This window comes from Zalophus californianus, chromosome X (genome assembly GCF_009762305.2).
Source record: "Zalophus californianus isolate mZalCal1 chromosome X, mZalCal1.pri.v2, whole genome shotgun sequence".
Lineage (NCBI taxonomy): Eukaryota > Metazoa > Chordata > Mammalia > Carnivora > Otariidae > Zalophus > Zalophus californianus.
The window spans coordinates 15,874,557-15,889,398 of record NC_045612.1 but is presented as its reverse complement, the minus strand read 5'-3'; the positions used below and the strand labels follow the sequence as shown (position 1 = coordinate 15,889,398).

The following is a 14,842-nucleotide window of genomic DNA, read 5'->3' as shown; positions in this document are numbered from 1 at the left end:
AATGGGAATTAGTGTATTCTTGGAGAGTGATTCAGGCTCTGGGATGCCATGCTCCTCAAGTGTGGTATAAGTGACCCTTTAACAGGTTTGCTAAGCCAGTTGGCTGTGGTAAAGCCTTTTACAAAAATGGAAACCCAAATCCTGACAATTCTCCCTCTACTTGTACTTTATGGACACATTCGAAGGCAGAAAGGTTGAAATAAATGTGCTACAGAAACATAGCAGTTTCTTGGTAAGGCCTAACAGAATGTGGATCTCTGATCATTGAAATGATGTTGTAAAATTAAGTGGGAGAGTACTTCTTCTATTAACTCTGACTTTTCCCCTTGCACACGTGTGTTGTGACTTTATGCATGCGTGACTTTTGTCAACTCTGTCTGTACAGTCAGTTGCAGGCTTCTGAGTGTCATTCATCCTACTTGCTAATGACCACAAAATCCTAAAGAACATCCTACACACATCTCAGAATTTCTATCTATGCAAATTAAAAGTAATTTTAATGCTCAAGACAGTGAAACAAGTTAGTAGATTGTCTACCACCATAATTATTTCTACATCATAAGTAATATGCTTCCCAGGTGGATAAATTCAAAATGCTAATTTCCCAATGGTAAATATGCATGATTTCATTCTGGGTGATCTGAACCGGAGAAAAATTATGACTCAGTCTTGAATTTTACTATGCACCATTTTCGCTTGGATGTTCCATCACCCCGAGTTCCACTTATCCAAGTCAGAAGTGCATATTTTTCTTCTGAGAGAGGCCGCCTTCCCAATTTTCCTATTTCCTATTCTCCAAGTCACCCAAAAGCAAAATTTGAGTCCCCTGAGATTTCTCTGTCTTCTTTAACTCATAAGCTTCTTTGTTACCATAACCTGTCAATTCTTCCTTTAGGAATCCCCCACACTACTCTTATTTCATTCCAAGCCCTCACCATCCACTTATTCAGTCAACCTGCAAATATTTACTGGACATCTACCCTGTGCCAGGCCCTGCGCATATGGTGTAGTGAGGAAGATAGACAGTAATAAGCACACACCGATATAAACCTGCAGTGGTGACAACTACTCTGAAGAAGAGGTATGGGGTGTCCTAAGAGCCTAGAATAGATTGGTGTGACCTAGTCATGGAGGCTAAAGAAGGTAGCGGGCTTCCTTGAGGAAGCGATGCATGAGCTGAGCTCTGAAGGATGAGGAGAAGAGGGATGGGAAGAACATTCCAAGTACAGGTAACAGGGTAGGTAGCAGTCTTGCGGTGGAAAAGAGAATGCCAAGTATTGGAGGATTTAAATGAGGCTGGTGGGCTGAAGCCCAAGAAACAAGGGAGAAACCTCACACGGAGCGAGGCCAGACAGGTGGGTGGGGACCAAACTGTGCATAGCTTTGTAAGCTCTATTAAGAGGGACATTTTTTTAATCCTAGGAATAATGGAAGGCCACTAAAGGGAGCTAAGTGTGTGTGTATTTGTGTGTGTGTGTGTGTGTGTGTGTGTGTGTGTGTGAGAGAGAGAGAGAGAGAGAGAGAGAAAGAGAGAGAGAGAGAGAGAGAGACATGATCAAATTTGCATTTCAAAAAGATCATCCTGATTGAACTATGGAACAGATTGGAGGGGGGCCAAGAGCAGAGGCGGAGAGTTCAGTTGGGTGGCTACTGCAGAGTCCGGGTGAAGAGACTGTTGGTGCTTTGGTGAGGGTTGTAAGTGATTGAGATGGATAGAAACAGATGCAATCAAGAGCTATTTAGGAGGTAAGAGTCATAGGGCAAAATTATGGGTTGGCTATGGCAGGTGAGAGAGAAAAGGAAGGAGACCGAGGGAAAGGGTTTTGGCTTGCATGATTGAATGTATGATGATGTCTTTCACTGAGAGAGTACTGAAAGAGGACCCAGTTTGGAGAGAAGACAGTGAGTTCAAATTGGGGCATATTGAGTTTGAGGGGTTAATGAAATATCCAAGAGATGTCAAGTGAGCAATGGTGGAGCTCAGAATAGAGATCTGGTCTAGAGATATAAACTGACTTTCATCTGTGTACAGGTGTAAACTCAAATATGAAGGTGTATGGAGGAACCACAGCGTAAGAAGAAAAGAGGTGCTGGGACCAAGCCTTGAGGAACTCTAATATTTAATGACTGGATTAAATAGGATGGGTCTGCAAAGGAGATAGAAAAGGAGTGGCTGGAGGACATGACATATTTATTTATTTATTTATTTATTTATTTATTTATTTATTTTTAAAGATTTTATTTATTTATTCATGAGAGACAGAGGGAGAGAGAGAGGGAGAGAGAAAGAGAGAGAGAGAGAGAGAGAGAGAGAGGCAGAGGGAGAAGCAGCCTCCCAAGGAGCAGGGAGCCTGATGCAGGACTCGATCCCAGGACTCCGGGATCATGACCTGAGCTGAAGGCAGACGCTTAACGACTGAGCCACCCAGGCGCCCAGGACATGACATATTTAAAGAGTATTTTAAGAAGGATGGAGTAGTCAACATTGTCAAAGGCTGTTGAGAGGTCAAATAAGATGAAGACTGAAAAAGTATCCATAGCATGTGTCTTCATGGAGGCCATTGGTGGCCTTAGTGGGTGCTGTGCAGTGGAATGATGACAAAACCCAGACTAGGGTGGGCTAAAGAATGGGGCCGAGAAGGGTGGAGACAGTCAGTATAGATAAACTTTCTTTAAAGTGATGTGATGGGGAGGAGGGAGATAGGGCAGTACGTGCCGAGATGTGGGGCTTTTATTTATTTTTTTATTGTAAGAGACTAGAAGATGTTTTATTTTTATTTTTTTTTTAAAGATTTTATTTACTTATTTGCGAGAGAGAGAATGAGAGACAGAGAGCACGAGAGGGAAGAGGGGCAGAGGGAGAAGCAGACTCCCCGCCGAGCAGGGAGCCCGATGTGGGACTCGATCCCGGGACTCCAGGATCATGACCTGAGCCGAAGGCAGTCGCTTAACCAACTGAGCCACCCAGGCGCCCTAGAAGATGTTTTAAATCAGGAAGGAAAGGCTCCTTGGGGAAAGGAGGGCTAACTGCTGATGAGGGCTAACTGCGATGGTAGCACAGCTGAGTTTCTGATCACTTCAATTATGTTTTCCTGTGAAGTAAGGGACACAGTTACTTAATAAACATGTGGGGGCAGAGTTTGATAATGAGGAAGGTTTTATTTTATGTATTTATTTATTTTTAAGATTTTATTTATTTGACGAGAGAGGGACAGAGAGAGAGAGAGTGCACAAGCAGGGGGAGGGGCAGAAGGAGAGGCAGAAGCAGGCTCCCCGCCGAGCAGGGAGCCCCATGCGGGGCTTGATCCCAGGACCCCGGGATCATGACCTGAGCCGAAGGCAGACGCTTAACGGCTGAGCCACCCGGGCGCCCCAGTGAGGAAGGTTTTAAATAGTTACTGCAGAGAGTAGTAGCAAAATTGACTAAAGAAAAGTAGTGGGCTGGCTGGGCAGTGTGAAAGGCTTATTTGGGGTTGGTGATGATGAATTTATAGAAATACTAGTTCATCCCCTTGTGTGACCGTGTCCGGCAGAGCTTGACTGCTCAAGTGCAGGTATGGAGGTGATGGAGAGTTGGGTTGACCCAGAGTTGGTGGGAGTGAGGTGAGGAGGAGGACTCTACCAGCCTCCTAAAAAGTTTCCTGGCTTTAGTGTCTTCCTGTTCCTATCCATCCTGTATACGGAATTCATTTTTTTTTTTTTTTTGAGAGAGAGAGAGAGAGAGCATGCGTGAGCATGCGAGTGGGGTTGGGAAGGGGCAGAGGAGAGGGAGAGAGAGAATCTTCAGCAAGCTTCATGCCCAGCACAGAGCCCAATGCAGGGTTCAGTCTTATGACCCTGAGATCATGAGCTGAGCCGAAATCAAGAGTTGGACACAACTAACTGAGCCACCCAGGCACCCCTGAAATGGATGTCCTTCCACTTGTTACATAATGAGGGCATTTTGAGAACCATATAGAGATTTTAGAAAGTAGAAAATCATCTTAAGAAAAACCAAGTAATCAAGTGGCTTGATTATATCTGATACTTATCACCTCTTAAAAACATGAGAAAAAATTATAGAGCTCTAACAGAATTGTCTCTGATTTCTAAAGCCAAATCCAAAGTAACACATGCTTTCTAATTTTTCAGTTGTTTCTGAAAATATAACAATTCAAGAAATGAGCACAACTCTTTCACAACAAATAGATTTGACAACTCCATCCCAAGTTACTGGACTAAAACCACAAGAGACGATATATTCTACAATGACGTTTAAAAGCATGCCTGTATTTGCAACTGATTATACAACCATATCATATTCCAATACAACATCTCCACCTCTGGAAACAATGACTGCACCAAAATTTTTAAAGACACCCGTAGCTGAGACAATCAGATTCATGGCAGACGTTTTGTCTACTTCAGCGGCCATCACTCTGCCTACCAAGAGTACCCCTATAGGCACTACTACCAACTCCATGAAAATAACTAAATCCGCATCTTCAGCGAGCACAAGGACAACAAAAATGGCTGAAGCCATTGCTACTGAGACCTTTCATCCAACTACAGCTACTGATTTTCTATACATGTCCGGACTTACCAAGAACTCAATCAATTATATCCAAGACTTCAGTGACTGGATCTCAGTCAACCATTATGAAGACAACATCTTTATTCTCATCTGCTGAGTCGATACCCATATCTACAACATCTTGGCCCAAACACAAATCCACAGGTATTGATGCACTTGCAATTGCCACAGCTAGCCAGGAGTTTCTTTTCTCTACAGCTGCTGGAACAGTACCTTGGTCCATGGTGGAAGAGACTTCAGCTACAACTACTCATGTTGGGACTGCATCAACATTCCCACCTGAGTCTGTGCTCAACTCCACAGTTGCTCCAGTGGATTCTGTATTTCCTAGAAATCAGACAGCATCCACATTGGCAACAACTGGCATGGAAATAGCATCTCCAGTTTATTCAAAAACGCTCCCAACTGGGCCTACTGAGATGATGCCTGCGCTAACAGCTGAAATGGAATTGACATTTACAAATTTCCAAGACATCTCTTCACCCAGAATGGTGGATACAATATCTACCTTCATACCAAAAAGGGCCTCTTCTGTGGCCCTTTCTTTCAAGACATCCTCCCCGTTCACCAGAGCTCAGAGTGTACAGCCGGTTATTGATGCTGAGACTACACACACAGCCTTGACTCTTGGGGTCACACTTGCACCCATGGCAACTGACACTCTGCTTCCCCCCATAACACCCGGGCCAGTATATACCCAGAATACACCCACAGGTGGCGGAAACATGCTTCCTTTGAATGCCACTAGATCAGCTTCCACATTCAAGGCATCTGAGTCTGGTCACACATCGATAACTGATGATGGTGCCCATCTGTTCGCTACCAATGAAACCACGTGGACTCCCAGGCCAGACCAGACCTTGTGGACATCAGCGTTCCACGGGAGCGCTTCTAATGCAGGACATTCATCCACTACTAGCACTGCTACTATCCCACCAGAGGCCCCCTCCGGAAGCCAGGCTACCACTATCACTGATGCTAGCGTGACTGCTGGTGCCTCTACAGACGGATATGCAACAGCTCTATCCACACTCACGACTTCGTGGCTTGCTAATTTCGCCACAGTTTCCGGAACCACATCTGTAACCAAATTGCCTGAGTTTAAACTTACCACCTTGGGACTAAAAACTACTCCTCTGCCCACAGCAGCTGGAGGTGAGCTTCTTTCAACACCAAGGGAGACATTGGTTCCACCGGTAGATATCATATCTACCCTTGCTGACACTGGACAAAATGTCTCTACCGAGGAGAGCGCTAACGGTCCTGTGACAAGGACAGAAACAGCTTCCCGTTACCTTGAGGGAAAATCAACTCTAGCAGTGACAACTGAGCTTTCCCCATTTGCAACAATGCTGGAAGCAACAGAAGAATCTGCACAAATGGTAACAGCCTCTGTCACCATTTCCCCTTTTCCTGACGTAGAAAAGTTGACCACCCCATTGGATAATAAGACTGCAACCACTGAGGTGAGAGGAAGTTGGCTTTCTACAAAATCGATGAAAACCACACCTAAGAGCTCATACGACGGAACCACAGAAATCTTTAATTCCGCCCACACCCACACAGCACATTGGACTTCAGAGGCTCCACCTGAGGGAAATCCAACTCCATCTCCCACTTCTGGGAGCACACAGATATTCCCTGAACCCCGGGGTGCTTCCACCACAAGGGTATTGGGGACCAGTTTTGCCCCTCTCCCTACAGACATGACAGCTATGTCCTTGTCTGCTGGCATCTTGTCTCCACAGCCTACTGCTACCCATTCCTCAGCAGCCCCTGTGCCATCAGCTATGGTGACCACAGCATCGACGTCACCATTGGGTCAGACTGCTTCCACAACCAGCGATACCGTGCCTACCCACAGACACTCGATTCCCACCACTTCAGAATCCACAGTGTTCTCTGTCAGGATGACACCCACGGCAGTTCCCTCTCTGACAGAGACTCCAGTCCCCTCATGGAGGCCTCCCACTCCCGTGGCAACTAAGGCTGAGACCACCTTTCTCTTCACCTCAGCTGACACAGTAACCCCATTTACACCCACTCTTGTCTGCTCTAAATCTCTCCCCGGCAACATTCCTGTTGCGTCCTCCACCCATGTGATTTCAACTATGTTGACACCAGTAGCAACCCAGCCCATATCTCAAGGGGAGGAGACTTCTACCCATGCTCTCAGCCTTCCGTACACTCTCAGCAGCAGTGAGGATGTTGTTAGCTTGGCTCCTAGCTCCACAGAAACTTCTGTTGTTGATGAGACCATGCTCTCACACACCTCTGCCAATAAGCTTACAGTAGATGGTCACATTTCTCAGTCTTCAGCAGGTCTTGGAAACACATTGGTCCCCACCCTATTAGTGACTGACACTTCTACCGTATCTTCTGACAAAGAGTGGATGACCATATCCCTGGGAAACGCCCCTAGAACTGTGGAGGTGACAGAAATGTCTCCATCAAAGAATCCTTTTATCTCAGACTCCCAGAGTACTTCATCCTTGGAAATGACAGATACAGGATTTGCTGAGACCACAATTTCCAGTCACCAAACACATTCACCTTCAGAGTTTCCACTTGCAACTCCACCTGACAGGATTTCAGCTTCATCTCCCACTTCTGGGACTATACAGACTACACCTACCTCTATCTCAAGTCACACAGTAGATGCTCACATTCCAGAAATGTCTACCAGTCTTGGGAAAACAGCCCTCCCTTCACAAGCCCTGACAATTACCACATTTTTGTCTCCTGAAAAAGAAAGCGTCAGTGCCCTTTCAGTATATACTCCCAGGACTGAGAATATGATAGTAAGTACCACCTCTGTGACTCACCCTTTCTCATACCGCCAGGATACTTCATCTGTAGACACCATAACTTCCGGGACAACAAGAATATCCAATCCTGTAAATGTCAACACAACTCTTTCATACTTGCTTTCCCCTAAGACTCAAACTAAGGTGACTTCAGTTGCCTCTCCCATTTCTGAAAGTACACAGACCTCCCCTGAGTCCCTGTCTCTTTCCACAACTGGGCTACCTAGTGCCAATTTTACAGTCGTCTCTGCTGATGGGATCACCACAGCCCTGTCTGCTCCAAATGCACCTACGGCACTTCTTGGGAAAACCTCTGTGGCGACATCGACTCCTATCTACCAGATGTCCTCACTGCCGGTCAGTGTCACTGCCTTCAGCTCCAAAAGAGTTTCTGACACTCCCACAATACCAATAACAAAATCTTCTAAAACAGCACACCCAGACTGTTTGAAAAGTCTTTCCATAGTTACTTCTGGGCCTATGTCTGAGATGCCCTCAACGTCAGTTAATGGCTCTGCTCTCTCACCTCCAGCTGTTTCTTTTGACACTTCCACAAGAGTTGGATCATTCTCTTCATTATTGTCTACCCCTAGGACTACTATGACCCTACAGACATCTACACTGGATGTCGCACTTGGGCCTACTTCAAAGAGCGCACTGTTTTCCTCTGCTTCCTTTCCTTCAGGAATGACAGAGGTGTCCTCCAGGATCACACCTACATCCTTTTCCTCTCTGACACAGCCAACTTTCCCCTCTGTGAAAACCATTCCAACCACTGTTATGGCGGGGATAGCGACTCCATCCGTAGGCACCGCTGCCTCCGCTCCACTCGGTTCTAGGAACACCGAGGCTATTTCTTCCATTCCAAAGACCACATTTTCACCATTTCGGTCAACAACTCGGCAGTCGTCACAAAGAGATGAGACTACAACTCTGGGCATATTATCTGGGACTACTAATGGATCCTTTTCTCCTGGAAGCAGCAGTACAGTAACCACTCTCACAAACACTTATTCCAGAACTGCTGCCCTTGAAAGTGTGCTTTCATCTACTCCGTCAGATAATCTCCATACTTCATTGAATATTCAGGTTTCCCCATCTTTGACGAGCTTTAAGAGCACTCCTGGACCCACAGAAAGGGTAAAAGCCACCACTTACCTTTCTTCAAATATAGAAAAGATGACTTCCTTGTCAGAAAATACTTCAGCAGCTGAACTAACAAAAGGTGCCACATCTGTGGTTACCCCTGTTTCGTACCCCCCACGGACTCCATCCATCGCAATGCCACACTCTTTGACATCGTTTCTTTTTTCACCTCATAGTACTGAAGCCAAGTTCTCCACTCCAGAGACTTTTTTCCCTCTTACATCCCAAATGGTTGAATTTCCAGTTCTGGGAAGAAGAATCACATCTGGTAACACCCAGTCTCTGCTTATGACTTGCTGGAACACACCCACAGCTAAAGGTTCTCAATTTCCAATTTCCACCACTACTCATACACCTACACCCTGCAAGGTGGAAACAGAGACTCCATACCTTGTGCCTGGGTCTTTGTCGACATTCACAGCTTCTCTGACTGGTCTGGTATCTGGAGATGTTATGGCAAAGTCATCAATTTCCACGTCAGGAATTCTTCCTACGTTGGGGATATCTGACAGCCCTTCATCACCAATATCTTCAAGACCTACCACTATCACTTTGGCTGACATTAAGCACACATTTGAGAAGAGAGCTACATCTGTAACTGCTGGGACTACACTCGCATGGAATCCTTCTGGTGCCACTTCAGGATCTATACTTTCAGAGGCTACTAGTTCATCCATGCTGGCTTGGATTTTATCTACTCTCCCTTCGGGTTCTCCACTGGCAACTGTATCCAGTATTCCTCACACTGTAACTTCTTCTCCAGGAGAGGTGTCAAAGTCCACATTTCTGATTTCTGACACCACACCAGCGCACTCATTCACTAACTTTGCAACACTACCCTTTGCTGCTGTAAGCACTGCACTCACCCAAACCACTCCTACACCTACAGTGGGCAGTATCACTACTGGCTTCCCAATTTCTCTCCCCGTATCTATAAAAATCACAGCTGACAGTGCATACATTTCTAAATCCCCCGAGGCATCTTCCGGAACCACTGTGACTGCCAACTCCAGGACCGTGTCTCAACCTCTACCCTTTGGCAGAATGAGTAGGTCACCTCCTGCAACTGACCACATCCTATCTATTAGTTCTGAGCTTCCGCCTAGCCCCGCAGGAACAGCTGCATGGAACAGAATCCCAGCTGCATCAGCATCCCCTACTTTAGTTCTTCCTAAGCCCACGCTGGACTCCTTTCCAAATATAACCACCACTACACTTACTGCTACCACAGCCTCATTTCCACTCACATCCACTGGAGTAACACATCCTTCTACAGCAGCTTTGTCTTCACTACTCTCTTCCTCTTCTGAGACAACCCGGCTGGACTCCACACCTTCTTTTCTGTCTATGGAAACAGCAACTTCCCTTACTGCCACTAAGTCCATAGGTATGTTCCACAATAGGTGCAGTGTATCACTAATGAAATGCATGCACAATGGGTCACGTGTTCTCTACGGCGGCCATTTCTCTGAGGGCAGAAAAGGATAAAGAAGGGTATAGAAGTTTCCTCTCTCAGACAACGGGTCCAGGGGATACCTTGTCCAAACACAGAATTCTGCTTAGTTTTACTTTATTGAAATATAATGCAAATGTATCTTTTCATTCAGCGTGACATTTCTAAATACCTTTCCCTCCCTTTTGTTCCTGATGCTCTGTCTCTGCCAGTGTGAACATGGATCAGGAGCTTCACCCTCTCCCAGTAGAGAATTATATGGCCTTAGGTCTGACATGATGACTGCATACCAGCAAACACCAGGAGATACTCTAGCCTCTGACATGATGACTGCATACCAGCGAACACCAGGAGATACTCTAGTCTGCCTTTTTGAATGCCTCTTAGACAGGCCTCAGCTTCTCCAGTCTCCACCTCCAGCCAGCTTGGAAAGCTTATCCATGGCTGGGGAGTATTTGCCTTCCATGTCATTCGAATATTGGAGGTCCCTTCCACTTTTAACATTCCAAAATTGAAATCTGATAGGACACACAAGAGAAAGAGGAAAAGAGAGAAAAACCTGAAGCAGAAAGAAAGGCACAGGAAGAAATAAATAGTTTCTCAGGGCAAATGATCTTGTGAGATAATGTTCAGCTTGACCATGAAATGGACTGGAAATGTGTTGGCTAATGAAAATTGAGGATTTGGGGGATTTGCAGAATGTCCATCAACTGTGTAGCCATCAGGAAACTGCCCAAATAATTAAAGCAAAAATGTGATGGTAATCTGTTTTGCTTTTGGATATGGAGCCCAAAGTGCTGGTTCTTGACCTTGGAGTTAAATTAAGCAAAATTTAAGAATGAGACTTCATTGGTCTCTTTAAAATGACAAGCAATTTTCACCAAATTTATGGAAGTTAAATTTCTTGAACTAAGTGAATGAAATTAATCTCATTTTTAATTACAGTTTCCTTCTACAATATTGAAATGAGCTTCTCTGTGTTTGATGAAGAGCCAAGGATCCTTAATACCAAAATAAATGAATTTGCAGAAAATTGGGTAAAATAATCTTTTAAATATTTATAGTACATATAAAATATGTGAAGATACATATATGATGGACTGAGTAGATTAAAACCAGGCTTTACTTTTTTTCTACCCATAACATATTTCACAGCTAATTGGTTTTGACTTTTTGCTGCAAATTTATCCACTCTGTAAGTAACACCGTAAGGATGTATGTGGTCTCTCATAGTGCCAGTGCTGAAAGCTTTTATGGGATGTTATTATTTTAATTTGCTTAGAACTGTACATTTCCCTCCACTGACACAAATTCTGGGCCTTTGCCAAATTTTTTTTTTATTTGGAGAAAAGTAGGAGAGCAGTGATAACAAAGTCTATGCTATTGTATTTACATATGTTTGTTTTCTGCATTTTAATTTTTTTCTCTCCTACACAAGGAATGTTGTATTTATCCTTACATTTTTCTGATAATAAGAGTAATACTCTCTGTAAAAAATTCAGACACTGAAATCTGAGACCCAGAAAGTAAATGTCTTCTCTAATACTGCTCCTTGTATTGATTCCTCTTAACAGTCTGAGGTATATTCGTTCAGATTTTTTTCCTATACCTGTGATAACACTGATGCAAGTATGTTCTCTGACAAAAATAACTGGCATCATACAATTATGCTGTTCTGCAACGTGCTTTTTCTCACTTAACTGTATATCTTTGAGCATATTCATGCCGCAAATATTGACCTACCTTATATACTTGAACAGATACCAAGGATTTCACTCAATGGTTGTAATGTACCTTTTTTTTTTTTTTAATCCAGACATCCATTGGTGGACATTTAAGGTTGCTTTTACTTATTTTTTCTCTATTTGGAAACAATGCAGACAATAACGTCCTTGCAATAAATTTTGGGGACACTTGAGTTTTTCTATAGGATAAATACCCAGAACTGGAATTGTTGGATCAAAGGACATGAACATTTCACATTTTAGTAACTAGAGTTTAGTGGCCTCCCAGACAGGTGAGACCAATTTGCACCCCACCAACAGTAAACGATCATGTCTGTTTCCTCTCTTTTTCCATCAGCATTTCTTTGCAAATATGTATAACATGATTGTAAGTGCTTGAAAGTGGGTGGGTGTATTTGTCCACTAGGTCTGCCATAACAAAATAGGATGCACTGGGGGTCTTAAACAACAGACATTTCTTTTCTCACCATTCTGGAGGCTGGAAGTCCAAGATCAAGGTGTTGGCAGGATTGGTTTCTCCTGAGGCCTCTCTCCTTGGCTTGCAGATGGACTGTCTTCTCTCTTTGTCCTCACATAGTGCGCATGCACATGCACACACCCCAGAGAGAGAGAGAGAGAGAGAGAGAGAGAGAGAGAGAGAGATATCTGGGGTCTCTTTCTCTTCTTATAGGAACACCAGTCCTATCAGATTAGGGCTCCACCCTTATGACCATATTTAGCCTCAACTGCCTCCTTTAAAGGCCCTACTTCCAAATACAGTCACATTAAAGGGTTTGGGCTTCAGTGTATGGATTTCGGAGGGGACACAGTTCAGCCCCAAAATAGAAAAACTGAATGGAGCAGATGGAAATGTTGAACCAACCAAAATAATAAATACAGCATTGTCTCAGGTACCTTTCCTGGGTTAAGATAGAGGAGTGAGAATACTAAACCTGATAAGTTTTATTTTTACAGTTGAATTCTATATTTTAGATCAGTGAATTTGTTCTTGCTAATCTGGCTATTCAAATCAAAACCAGGTATGTGAGTGTCATCTATTGTGGGTCAAAGGCAGTTTGAGGGATTCTGAGTATGTTCCTATCCAGAGGGGATTTCTTTCTTTCTTTCTTTCTTTCTTTCTTTCTTTCTTTCTTTCTTTCTTTCTTTCTTTCTTTCTTTCTTTCTTCTGTCTGAGATTTAGGGACTGCATTTTGAGTTGCATCTTCCCTTCTGAGCGTAGGTTCTCTTTGGAATAACAAAAGTTCTATCATCACTGTAGGGTGTAAAGCCAATGGGAGAACAAAACAGAAGGAAATAAATCGGGGAAATGGTGGAATTGGATCCAGTTACCCTTAATGCCCCTCTTAGTTTTAAATGATTCTGTGACTTTGGGGGGAAAAAAAAAATCACGCCTTAAAGAGATGAAAGGCTAGGGATGGCCAATGGTGAAGATTTAGAAGACCCTTTATTTTCCGATAATGCACTTTCAGGAGTTAGAAATTCCAAAGGGAACTTGAAATGTTTAAAGTGAGGAATGTTAACCAGTCTAAGACTTGCCTGGGGCACAAATTTGGAGAGGTGATTTGCATTGCTGCGGGCAGGCATTGAGTAGTCTCAAGGAGCCAAAGACAAAGAGAAGACCCGCCTTTCCCCACCCTCTCCAAGAACTCTGGTTCATTCCTCTAAAATACACCATGTACATCTTTTCAGGCCAATATGTACAATTCAGCTTGTTCATTTTCATGACTGCATAGGATTCTTTTGCATGGGTGTGCCAAGGTGTATTTATCCAATTACCTAGTGATGGACATTTCAGTTATTTTCACTCTTGTACATATGTTTCTATGCACCCTTGCTATAGTATTATGGGATAGATGCCTGGAAGTGGGGTTGCTCAGTCAAAGACTTACCACCATTTTGGTACATAGATAATGATCAGGCTTTTGAAGTGTCTCCTTAGAGCCCTAGTATTTGAATTCCAAGCTGGGGGGTTCTACTGTTCTGCCTCACAGTTGTCTTTCTCCTGAGCTTTTGGCCTTATTTATTTGAGAGAGAGAATGAGAGGTAGAGAGTGTGAGAGGGGAGAGGGTCAGAGGGAGAAGCAGACTCCCCGCCAAGCAGGGAGCCCGATGCGGGACTCGATCCCGGGACTCCAGGATCATGACCTGAGCCGAAGGCAGTCGCTTAACCAACTGAGCCACCCAGGCGCCCTGTAGTAAGTAATTTTTCAAAATGAATCTGCTTGTGACTCCTCTAATACCTGAGTAGATGTAAGTAAAATAGTGTTTCTACCCAAGTGTACACCAGGCAAAGCTCAACTGTGGTCATTGAGGGTCAAATTACATTTTTTTTTTTTTTTGGCATCTGCACAAGAACCCCGTAAGAAAACCATCCTCTGCTTTTCTCAAGTCCCTGTGGGGCAGTTTTTTGGAAGCACATTTTGTGGGCTATGGGAGTGTGGAATGACTTGGGGGTTGTAAATGGCAAATGGAATTTCTTGGTTGTAGACATCTTAGTAAGAAGCCTGGTTCTTCCAGGAATGACACAATTTTTGCAAGACTGGCAGTCACATAATAAATCCACCCTTTATCTGTATAGATTTGAAATCAGGGTGTGACAAAATGATCTCCCATCATCCTCGCCCCAATACGCCGTCCTTATTCCAGTGCCTCCAAGCATTACCATGTTAGACTCTGAAAGGATCAGTAAGCACAGACCTTGTAAGGTATTTAAACATGAGAGAACTATTTTGATTATACAAAGTACAATCAAGCCTACAGTGCCTTCCAAATTATCTGCCATCATTTAAAATGCTTTCTGTAAAGAGCTGAGTCTGAATTTCTTAATTTAATACATTATAGATAACATGACACAAGTAAAATTCCTCTCAAATAATAGGTGTAAAAAGCCTTTTGGTGACAATGTGGTCCCCAGAATCAGGCTGCCTGCATTAGAATCCCTGTTCTTCCACTTCCTGACTGGGAGACCTTGGGCAACCTAATGAAACTCTCTGTGCCTCAGTTTCCTCATCTGTAGAATAGGGATGCCAATATTACCCTTCCTCATAGGGCTGTTGGAAAGATGGAATGGGATGATTAGTAAATGCTCGATAGTGTTTACTATTGTCATCACCCCGTTA

The 14,842-nt window shown here is 43.8% G+C and overlaps 1 protein-coding gene across 1 annotated transcript in view; it reads left to right on the top strand.

The window, feature by feature from the left end:
• ADGRG4 (adhesion G protein-coupled receptor G4) overlaps nt 1-14,842 on the top strand; it is a 126,471-nt gene that overhangs the window by 58,327 nt on the left and 53,302 nt on the right. Inside the window, 4 exon segments of the mRNA XM_035725739.1 lie at nt 4,132-4,592; nt 4,594-9,913; nt 10,925-11,016; nt 12,679-12,763. Coding sequence (XP_035581632.1) covers nt 4,132-4,592; nt 4,594-9,913; nt 10,925-11,016; nt 12,679-12,763 — 5,958 coding nt within the window.